Source organism: Sceloporus occidentalis, unplaced genomic scaffold (assembly GCF_023333645.1).
Source record: "Sceloporus occidentalis isolate IW3139 unplaced genomic scaffold, rSceOcc1.0.p SCAF_1, whole genome shotgun sequence".
NCBI lineage: Eukaryota > Metazoa > Chordata > Lepidosauria > Squamata > Phrynosomatidae > Sceloporus > Sceloporus occidentalis.
This window is the reverse complement of record NW_028316981.1, coordinates 220,393,409-220,405,408: the sequence shown is the minus strand read 5'-3', so window position 1 is coordinate 220,405,408 and position 12,000 is coordinate 220,393,409. Positions and strand designations below refer to the sequence as shown.

General features: G+C 44.5%; 1 protein-coding gene across 3 annotated transcripts in view; it reads left to right on the top strand.

The window, feature by feature from the left end:
- The window catches only part of LOC149323493 (N-alpha-acetyltransferase 50), a 29,930-nt gene that overhangs the window by 5,998 nt on the left and 11,932 nt on the right, over positions 1–12,000 (top strand). For 2 of the 3 annotated variants that reach the window (XM_089489058.1, XM_089489057.1), the window contains exon 1: positions 853–1,023. The exons of the other annotated variant lie outside the window; for it this stretch is intronic. In XM_089489058.1, coding sequence (XP_089345184.1) covers positions 1,016–1,023 — 8 coding nt within the window. In that variant the 5' untranslated portion in view covers positions 853–1,015. Of the gene's footprint in view, positions 1–852; positions 1,024–12,000 lie in introns of those variants that run through there. 3 annotated transcript variants of the gene reach the window in all.

Genomic DNA, 12,000 nt, shown 5'->3' with positions numbered 1-12,000 from the left:
ATATGCAGTGTGCCTGCGTCATATGGGGCGCATACGCTGAAAGCAGCGCTGGAAGAAACAATAGCGCATGTGTCCATGGCGCATGCCGCCGCCGCACCACCACAAGCACGAGCCCCATTATTTGTAATGGGGTTCAAGCATACGCGCAATTTATTTTACGTGGGGGATCCAGAATGGTTGTCTCCTCTCCCCTCTATTTATTATCACCTCTATGGGACTCTATGCAACTCTGCGGTCAACATCTGCCGGACATTGAACCTATATAGAGTTGTGCTGGAGGAGCTACAAATGCCTATGGAGTGTTCTCTCTAGGAACCTCTAGGTCAGTGATGACGAACCTATGGCATGAGTGCCACAGAGCCCTCTCTGTGGGCAAGTGTGCCATCTCCCCAACACAGAGTTAGCCAGTGTTTGTTATTGGAAAGACAGAGGGACTTGGCACTTGGTGATAAACAAGTGGGTTTTCAGTTGCAGTTTGGGCCCTCGGCCTCTAAAACAGCGGTCCCCAAACTTTGCTCCTCCAGGTTTTTGGACTTCAACTCCCAGAAGCCTCAGCCCTCTTAGCTAATGGCCTGAGATTCTGGGAGCTGAAGTCTGAAACCCTTGGAAGGCCTGAGTTTGGGAACCACTGCTCTAGGTCCCTCAGTACGACTTTTGGTTAAAGCTGACCATAGAGTTGCACTGGAGGACCTACATATTCCTAGAGAGGCCATATTAAGCACTGAGCCAGGGCACTCGGAGGAAGCGCTCCCAAAGAGGGTGACTTCCTGCTGCCCCTCCCCTCCCGCTCTCTCGGAAGTGCGTAGCCGCGTCGTCACGGCGACCCGGAAGTGAAAGTCCGGCCGGCGGGCGGGTTGGGCGGGGCCTAGCTGGTCGTCCTCCTCCTCCTCCTCTCTCCCTCGCGGCCCGCCGTCAGCGAGTGTGCGCGCGCGCGGCCTTGGGCCCATGTGGAGCTGCGGCCGGAGCAGTCGCCCAACCGCCAAGTCCAGGCCCTGCCTCCGCCCCCCGGGAAGCCATGAAGGGGTGAGTGCGGAGCCAGAGGCCTAGCGGGGAGGAGGCAAAGCCATCCCAGCTCCTCGGCCTCCTCTCCTTCGGCGGCGCCTTTGGGTCGAAACACTCTGCAGGAGTACTAACCCGCCTTGAGACTCAGCGCTAGGGATTATGGGAACTGTAGTTCTGTGAGAGATCTCGAGCCTAAGAGAGAGAGAGCGTTCTGGTGCCACAATAAACTACAGCCCCCAGGGTTCCCAGGGCAGTTCGGGCGGCCCTTTGGGTCGTTATTCCTGCGGTGTTTCCTCCTCCGTGGGCCCCGTGCCTTTCCCTCCGCAGGGAGCGGCCTGGCGGGGCCTGAGCAAGGCTAGTCGGGCTAAAGGGGGTAGGTAGGGCCAGGGAAGGAAGGGAAGAAGTCCTTTCCCCCAACCCTCCCTGCTCCCTCCATAGAATCATAGAGTTGGAAGAGACCACAAGGGCATCCAGTCCATCCCCATTCTGCCATGCAGGAACTCTCAGTCAAAGCATCCCAACAGATAGAATCATAGAGTTGGAAGAGACCACAAGGGCATCCAGTCCAACCCCATTCTGCCATGCAGGAACTCTCAATCAAAGCATCCCCATTGACAGATGGCCATCCAGCCTCTGCTTGAAGACCTCCAAGGAAGGAGACTCCACTACACTCCTAGGAGCGCCAGGCGGCTGAGGAATAATAACCCCCAATAAAGACACCCCCCTTTTCTTTTAAGGTCGCAGGTCAGGAGCAGAGACGGCCAAAGGCTGTGTAGCCGGGCAGCCTCCCCTCCACCAAGAAGGGAAAGCAGCCCCACGTGTTTTCCTTTGGTCTGTGGGCCGCTAAGCCTTTCCCCCATCTCCACTCAGCCTGGAAGAATGGATGAGCACCATTCAGAGTCATCCATTAAGAAGCCAAGCCCTTCCTCCAGTCCATCTGCCTTGGTCCAGGCCTCGGAGGTGGAGAAGAACGGCTGGACCTGATCCCATTCCCCACCACCACTCCCCTCTCCTTTTGTGTCGTGTCTTCTTAGATTGTAAGCCCGAGGGCAGGGAACCGTCTAACTAAAGGATTGTATGTACAGCGCTGTGTAAATTTACAGCGCTTTATAAATAAAAGTTAATAATAATAATAATAATAATAGTCCTCCCCCCAAAAAAAAAACCCCTTAGAAAGCAATTGTTGGGGCAGGGAGGCCCTGCAGAGAGAGAGGCCAGATGTGTCTGGTCAAGAACTTGTATATTATCCCAGAATTCAAGGCTGTGACTCTGTAGAATCAGATCTTTCATCAGCACCTTTGAGCTCTCTGACAGAGTAGGTTAAGCGCCTCGCAGAACTACAGTTCCCAGGATTCCCTAGCGCTGAGCCAAGGCAGTCGTAGCAATCTCAAACTGCATTGTTTCTGCAGTGCGTTTCGTACCTCAGTTCTACTTTTGTTTTTGTCTAGTTCAGTCTGACAAAGGCGCTCTGTATTCCAAATGAATCACGACACAGAAGGGGGGGAAAGGTGTCGCTCCATGTTTGCCTTTTCAGTCTCTATGTGTTTATGTTTATGCTATGTTTTGAAAGCTTTCACATTTTTCACGACAAGAGGAGACAACAAGCCACGCTTGTGTAGTGGCTTGTGACAGTTGTCAGAAGACAGTGCTTGGATTGAGGAACGGCAGCAGTTATTGATTGGCCTTCTGTGTGGATGTGTGTGAAAAGAGATTCCAGCTCAACATTAGGAGGAACCTCCTGACAGTAAGGGCTGTTCGACAGAGGAAGAGACTCCCTCAGAGGGTGATAGAGTCTCCCTCCTTGGAGGTCTTTAAACAGAGGCTGGATGGCCATCTGTCAATGGGGATGCTTTGATTGGGATTTCCTGCATGGCAGAATGGGGTTGGACTGGATGGCCCTTGTGATCTCTTCCAACTCTACTATTCTATGGCCTGTTACAGACTGCCAAAATAAAGCTGCTTTGGCTCTCTTTGGAGGTATGCTATTTAAATGATGCATGGGTCCTAAGAGTCCGGAGGTCGCGCCAAAGCCACACTCCATTCCTAAGCACCAGAGTGCAGCTTTGGTGCAGCTTCCAGATTCTTAGGACAGCATACCTCCAAAGAGACCCCAAGCAGCTTTATTTTGGCAGTCTGTAACAGGCCTATGATTCTATGAATATATATGATTGTAGGTCTTATCAGCCCTAGCCAGTGTAACCAGTGGTAAAGGATCTTTGAGAGTTGCAGTCAACAACTTCGGCATGGCCACACATTTCAACTCTGATCTATGCTCTGCTTGCAATAGTACCATTCATACTTATTATCCATTACCCAGCCGTCTTTCCTAGCAAGCTAATGGAATCTGCCAAGGCTTTCATGTTTTCGGATCCAGATTCATGTCCTGTTTGCAACTGCGGTGTAATTGATTTGAATTCTTGTCTCCCAGGAATCGTGGAAGATTTGTGTTGTTGGGTTATCAGCTGTTTACATCACTGTGCTTAGTGCAGCGGAGGATACCAGCAAATACATCATGATGGCATTTCCATTTCTGATATATGTGTATCGACTCCTTCCATGTATGGCAAAATTAGTGTCAATGGCATGTTGATCTGTGATTGGTGGGAATTGGTGTTGTGAAAACCTTGGAAGTGACACTATTGAAAATGCTGTGGTCTGTAGTGTTTTAAATGATACTATCTACATGAGTGTTTCCCAAAGTGGGCAATGGAGGGGCGTACTAAAACAAAGTACAGTACTTGCCCATAGGGAAAGCATACTTGCCCATAGAGATTCATTGGAGATTGCTTGCCCATAGGAAATAATGGAAAGATCCAGAGGGACAGTGAGGGAAAAGGGGGTGGCGGGGGGGGCTTCAGTCAAAGTATTGGTACCCAAGAAGGATGTACGGAACCAGCATCTTTAGGACCATGGTGGGGATGAGGGTTGCATGAAACATCTTTTCAGGATCCCCTAAAACCATTGCATAGCCTTGCTGATTGCTTCTTGTGCTGGTGTTTCCTGCTTTTTGCCTGCCCACGCTCCGTTAGCCATGTCTTTCACTAGTAGTGGCTGTGGCAATTGGGAAACTCACAAGGCTTTGGGGAAGGGCATTGCTTCTGTGGCTCAGAATGGTGCCATTTTGGGACAGAATGTGTTGAGCAAGGAATTAGTGGCAGCAGGGGAGAAATAGCAGCAAAAAGGACCTTTCAAATTTGGGACACCACTTAAGCTTTGTGAGCTTTGCTGGGACTTGGCTGGCAGGTTGGAGCTGCATTGCTGCTCCTGCTTTTTTTAATCAGGCAGGCTAAGAGAAGAGGTAGCAGAAGAAATGGTGTTTGTGTGTGTAAAATACTTGAAGTTGTGTGAGGAAGACATGTCCCTGAAGGAGGGGGAGGAATATCCGGGGTGGATTGTTGTAATGCAGTGGTTCCCAATCTGTGGGTCGGGACCCCTTTGGGGGTCGAATGACCCTTTCATGGGGTTCGCCTAAGACCACTGGAAAACACCTATTTACTTACAGTTATGAAGTAGCAACAAAAATAATTTCATGGGTTTGGGTCACCACAACATGAGGAACTGTATTAAAGGGTCGCGGCATTAGGAAGGTTGGGAACCACTGTTGTAATGAGTCCTTCATCTTGGAGCAGCTCCTTTAGTTAAAATCTTTCTCTTTCCCTATCCACACCAGTCTCCAGAGCATGTGGCATCTTTAAACCCCCTACACAGAAACCAGCTGTGCCCCTCTCTGCCCCACCAAAGGATTTAGAGTCCTTTCTCATGGGGGAGAAGCTTCTTTATTTGCATCCACTCACCTTGGAAGCAGCAATCTAGCAGCTGGCTGAAGAGCAAGCGAGAGGCCTCTCACCTGCACTGTCATTTGCTGCAAGGCTGGCATGGGTGAGAGGCTTCTTGGTTGCTGCTCCCAGGGTGACTCTGGGTGCAAAGGGAGCAGTGATGGAGTAGCCAGTTGAGGTTTGAATGTCAGACTAGGATACTGGGAAGCCAGGGTTTGAATCCCTGCTTGGCCATGAAAACCCACTGGGTGACTTTGGGCAAGTCATACTCCTTTATCAGCTCCAGAGGAAGGAAAGGACAGACCTGAGGTGAAAAAAACATTGCCAAGAAAACCTCATGATAAGGTTTGCCTGATGCCTCAAGTCAGGAATGACTTGAAAACGCCCAACAACAACAAATTGTTTTTTTAGGGAGAAGTGCATGAGAAAATTTTCTTCTGTGCCAAATCAGCTGAGAGCTAATTTAGACAGACCTACAGAACAGTACCATTTTACATTCTACAACTTATCAAAGTATCAATGAATTTTTCCAGGAGCTAAAAGTATTTTATCTCATTTGTCTGGAACATACTGAAAGCTAATGACTCTATCATAAGGCAGAAAGGACTTGAAGGCAGGCAATAACAAGGTTTGTACATCACAAAAAGAGCTGTTCAACATATTTCTGCAAACTTTGCATCCAAAAACTAACAGTATGCAAATTTGATATGAAACAGGCAGGTCAGGTTAGCCTTGTATAATGAAAAATATTTTGAATCCTCAAGAGACCACTTGATAGCTTCTTCCAAAATGCATCCAGCAACAATTATTTTCTTTCCTTAGCTTCCACTTACGATTTCCATTTTGGTGGCCATACTTAAAGATATGTGCTTCTTTAACATGATGGTGGTAGTTGGTGAGGCAGGCTTACCTGCTTGCTTCTTTTCTCTCTGTTTTGCTGTTCAGCGGGCTCTGTGAGAGATTTTGGAAAGATCTGCTGTTTACCTTGCCTGCAGGCACACACAATTATAACTGCATCAGTTATGCAGAATCGCATTATTACCTGGCTCAAACTTTTAATCCATTGTTCACTGCAGACATAGGCCTGTTACAGACTGCCAAAATAAAGCTGCTTCAGGTCTCTTTGGAGGTATGCTGTTTAAATGATGCATGCATCCTAAGAATCCGGAAGCTGCACCAAAGCTGCACTCCAGTGCTTAGGAATGGAGTGTGGCTTTGGCGCAACCTCCGGACTCTTAGGACCCATGCATCATTTAAATAGCATACCTCCAAAGAGACCCAAAGCAGCTTTATTTTGGCAGTCTGTAACAGGCCATAGTGCTGCAACCGGACACTAAAAGTCTGTGTTTCTCCAGCCCTCTTTCACCTTCATCTCAATTCTAATACTACTAAAAACTTCCAGCTAGGTAGAGGATACATGGGGAAAAAAAGAGGTGGGAGGATGTAAAAAGAATTTATATAAAGGAGCTTCTTTGTCAGAAGGTGTAACTTTCCAAATAACATACATGAACATGTGGTAACTTTATTCAAGATGGTTGTGAATAGTAGACATTGTTCTGTCACATTTTAGTCAAGGGTCAATAGTATGAGGTGCATGATTTGTCAAACAGTTATTTCATCACATTTATGGAAGGGTATGATTATACTCAGTGTTGTGAAGAAGAGCTCTGGCACAAAGCACCCTTCCAGAAGTCTGTTTGACTGCGAGCAGTTATATATTCAGTATACTTTTGCCCATTCCGCATGGAATGAATCTTGTTTCTTATTATTATTATTGTGCTTTATTTATATAGGGCTGTAGATTTGCACAGTGCTGTACATACAAACAATAAAATAGATAAGAGTAAACCTGCCCATGGCGTACAATCTAATAATAGCATATAAATAATACATAACAATACAGGAAAGGGTTCAATAAAACAGGCAACAAATTATAAACGTCAAATAGCAAATAATAGTCACGCAATGCCTGGGAATGCTTCTCTGAACAGGATGGTCTTCAACTCAGTTTTGAAACTAATTAAAGAAGTGATGAGCCGTGTTTGTGGGGGAAGGAGGTTCCAGGAGTGAGGGGCAGCAAGTGAAAAGGGACGAATCTGGGATGGGGCAGAGAAAATCCTGGGCTGAGACAGCAGACCTTGGCCTGTTACAGACTGCCAAAATAAAGCTGCTTCGGGTCTCTTTGGAGGTATGCTATTTAAATGATGCATGGGTCCTAAGAGTCCGGAGGTCACGCCAAAGCCACACTTCATTCCTAAGCACTGGAGTGCAGCTTTGGTGCAGCTTCCGGATTCTTAGGATGCATGCATCATTTAAACAGCATACCTCCAAAGAGACCCCAAGCAGCTTTATTTTGGCAGTCTGTAACAGACCCTTGACTACCAGAACGGAGGGCCTAAGTGGGAGGGTGAGGAGAAAGAAGGTCTGATGAATAAGGAGGGGCCAGCCCATGCAGGGCTTGTGTTTGTTGTCTTTGTTGCAAGCCTTTATCCTGTATGAGAATTTCTCCATCAATCAGGAGTGCCAACACTCTTTCCCACCGATTGTCTATCATGAATTCTCCTGATTTCCAGCATTTACATGCAGCTGTTAAAAAAGTGATTAAATTATTATACTTTAAACAGCTGTTCGCATTAACACAGAGGGTTAGCTGTAAAAGATCAGGTCTGGCTTATGATATAAGAGATTTGATCCAAAACTGTATTCCAAAAACCTTTTATCTTATCGTGGTCAAGCCACATATGGTGATGTAAATTTGTAGCTTTACAGTCCTCTCCAACAGTTTTGGTGGGGCACTTTTGATCATTCTGGAAAGGTGAATATGTGCTAAATACTATCTATGAATTATTATCAAGATACCTGCTTTTATGTTAGCCAAGTTTGATTTATACGGGGGAGAGGACCACATGTGAGACCAAGCTGCATTTGATAACTCTTTTCCTACATCAGATTGCCAGGACACCTGGGTAAATTGGCCTTGTCAATATATATGTTCAGTTTATATATGCCCATGGCAATACTTTTCCCTTAGGAAGCATTCCCTACTACACAGAAATGAATTAGACATTTCCATGAATTTCTTCCTCATGATTCATGAATATAAATAGATAGATTCTGGTTAATATATGTCATTAATCTCAGATTTGACCCATCTGGCATTATGTCTTTAATCAGTCAAATAAACTGATTTAATTGAATGGCCTGAAATGAAATAAAATGCAATGTCAGGAGTCAATAGTCTGTCATGTCCATTGCTAATAAATCTAATAAAAGTAGGGAACCTAGTTACATTTTTCCCTTTAGGCTAAAAATAAATTGGTTAATCATCATTTTTAAAATTTATATACCGGGGGGGGGGGATATTTTAGAGTAGAAAAAACAGACAAGAGACCAGAAATATTATTGTATATATACTCATGTTTATAAATTTTACTCAAGAAATTGATCCCAAAAACCTGAGTTGACATATCCACAGCTCAATTAAGTACTGTACTTCAATTTAAAAAGGAACCATGCCATGGTGAAAAGCAAGAGCATAATGTGTCCTGGAAGCATTGGGCTAGCTGATGTGAGGAACCAGCTATTATTTCCTTCTGATGTGCCGGTAACCAGCACCATATTTGTGTCCATTTCTTTATTACGTTTCTTTCCTTCTTGGGCTGCAAGCACACTGCACAGATAATCTAGTTTGACACCGCTTTGATTGCCCTGGCTCCATGCTATGGAATTCTGGGCATTGTAGTTTGATGTTGCTCTAGAGCAGAGTCTCGGACTTGGAACCAGTGGCCCAGAGACCACCACATTCAGCAATACTGACAGGATACTCAAACAACCACCTGCTTTCATATAAGCCTGGGCACCAGTTGAGATTCTCATGAGGGGACTTAATTCTGCATCCTCTCTTTATCAGAACCTAGTTTGTCCTCCGTTAAAAAAAACCCTAAACTAAACAAACTAAATCAAACTAAACTAAGGCCTGTTACAGACTGCCAAAATAAAGCTGCTTCGGGTCTCTTTGGAGATATACTATTTAAATGATGCATGCATCCTAAGAATCTGGAAGCTGCACCAAAAGCTGCACTCCGGTGCTTAGGAATTGAGTGTGGCTTTGGTGCGAACTCCGGACTCTTAGGACCCAGGTATCATTTAAATAGCATACCTCCAAAGAGACCCCAAGCAGCTTTATGTTGGCAGTCTGTAACAGGCCTAAATAAAATATTGACATGTGACAACCTAACTAAAATGGAACTTCCCACCCTCCCATCCTAGGAAATTTAAAGCATCAAGAGCCAGCATGGTTTGAGTGTTGGACTGCAGCTCTGGAGACCATGGTTTGATTTTCCTATTCAGCCATGAAAACCCACTGGATGGCCCTGGGCAAGTCACACCCTCTCAGCCTCTCACCCCTCTGAATAAATCTTGCCAAGAAAACCTTGTGATAGGGTTGCCTTAGGATTGCCATAAGTCGAAACAGCTTGAAGGCACACAGCAGCAACAACAACAAAACAATTTGTATCTGGCAGAGAGGACCTTCTCTGTATCTGTCTAGCTGTGGAGACTCTCATCCTTGCTTGATGTATTTGTCTGCATCCTTTTTTCTGTCTGTCATATAGTAAAGATGTCTTTGTTTTGCTTGTCCTCCTACCTGAGGTCATATATAACCAGCTGTCTTATTTGTGGATTTTGTATGCCATAATTGTTTTTGTTGTGTTATTTCATTGGTGAAATTCTGTCAGTTTTTATCTTTGTTTGTAGAAAGGATCCAAATTGATAAATAGTTTATACTTTAAAAAAAAAACAATTGTCAGGAGAAATTGAACAATTTGGTGTCTTTTTGCCGTGGGACATGTCATTGTTAGAAAAACTGATTAGTCTTGGTATACTAATGGCCTCCCAGTCAGACACACTGGCCTGTTACAGACTGCCAAAATAAAGCTGCTTCGGGTCTCTCTGGAGGTATGCTGTTTAATGATGCATGCATCCTAAGAATCTGGAAGCTGCACCAAAGCTGCACTCAAGTGCTTAGGAATGGAGTATGGCTTTGGCACGACCTCTGGACTCTTAGGACCCATGCATCATTTAAATAGCATACCTCCAGAGAGACTCGAAGCAGCTTTATTTTGGCAGTCTGTAACAGGCCACTGAATGTAAAACAGTTCTCATTTATTGTATATATTAATTTAAACTTACCACTTGTAGGCTTTTTTTCGTTATCATTACAATTTGGAATCAGCTTATCACGCTGTCTTGGCCATTTTGATTTGTCATTTGGGCATTATTTTTGCTCCTCCTCCAATTCCATTTTGCTTCGAATGATTTAATTACTGCTCTTTATTTTAGGAAATTTGTTTTTAAGTTGTATAATCAGGAAATTCTTTCACATGTGTAAAGTTTCTTAAAACTACCGATTGGGGCTTAAGTAGATGGCATAAAATAGGATTGTGATACTCCTGTACAGAATGGTATTTCTTGTTCCACACACCTGCTCCAAATACTTTTACAAACTTTATATAAAGTGTTGGCTCCCAGTTTCAAGGTCATAATACAGTCCCTAGCCGGCTGTACTATATTTATAATACTTGGCTTCAGTAAGCAGATACTGATTTTAGAAAAGTAATCTTTGGCCCTAAACAGACAGGCCAAAATAAAGCTGTTTCAGGTCACTTTGGAGGTATGGTGTTTCAATGATGCATGCGTCCTAAGAGTCTGGAAGCTGCACCCCAGTCCTTAGGACTGGAGCGTGGCTTTGGTGCGGCTTCTGGACTCTTAGGACGCATGTATCGTTTAAACAGCATACCTCCAAAGTGACCTGAAACAGCTTTATTTTGGCCTGTTTGTATCAGGCCTTTGATAGGAAATCCAGATCAAAGCATCCCCGACAGATGGCCATCCAGCCTCCGTTTGAAGACCTCCAAGGAGGGAGACTCCACTACACTCCAAGGAAGGAGTGTGTTCCACTGTCGAACAGCCCTTACTGTCAGGAAGTTCCTCCTAATGTTGAGGTGGAATCTCTTTTCCTGGAGCTTGCATCCATTGCTCTGGGTCCTAGTCTCTGGAGCAGCAGAAAACAAGCTTGCTCCCTCTTCAATATGACATCCCTTCAAATATTTAAACAGGGCTAGCATATCACCTTTTAACCTTCTTTTCTCCAGGCTAAACATACCCAGCTCCCTAAGGCGTTCCTCATAGGGCTTGGTTTCCAGACCCTTCACCATTTTAGTCGCCCTACTTTGGACACACTCCAGTTTCTCAATGTCCTTTTTGAATTGTGGTGCCCAGAACTGGACACAATATTCCAGGTGGGGCCTGACCAGAGCAGAATATAGTGGCACTATGACTTCCTTTGATCTAGACACTATATTATACTTCTATTGATGCACCCTAATATCACATTGGCATTGTTAGCTGCCGCATCACACTGTTGACTCATGTTCATCTTGTGTCTCCCATCCTATATCTGTGCATTTCATTTTTTCGCCCTAAGTGCAGTACCTTACATTTCTCCCTGTTGAAGTTCATTTTGTTAACTGTGGCCCAGCTTTCTAGTCTATTCAGGTCATTTTTGTTAATTTGTTTTGTTTTTGTAGGAGATTTGTATTTTTATTTGTTAATTTATTTATTTATTGGTGGAGTAGACTTTAATCAAGTAATATTTAAAAATTTGGACACAACCATGAGACAAACCTGCAGGACTATTTTCGTGGGTGAGGGTCAGAGGAGACAAAATATATCTGGGTCTTTGAGGGTCTGTAGTGAAGGTTTTTAAGTCCCCTGACAGTTAAGCATAAGTTATTTTTAAAGTTATCTTTTAATCAGTGTATAGAATGTGGAGTTATTAGATCTCCAACATGAATAAAGACTTCTCACCATTTTGGGCTCAATGCCAGGGAATTCTGGGAACTGTAGTTTGTGAGACATTTAAGTCTTCTCTGTCAGAGCTCTGGTGCCACTACAAACTACAGTTCTCAAAATTCCCTAGCACTGAGCCAGGTCAGTTAAAGTTATTTCTGCAGTCTGTTTCGGTCCTTGTTATCTTTGGTTGATTTGCTTGTGAATACTGTTTGCATATGAATATTATAGGAATTGCAGTTTTATCTGAAAGTAATGCACTACAGTAACATGGCGACAGGTGTAAGTAATCCTCATACTGGTGATTGGGGCTTTTGAGTTGCTACAGAGAACCTCCAATTTTATTCTATTACGGATTTTGTTCTGTTGCGCC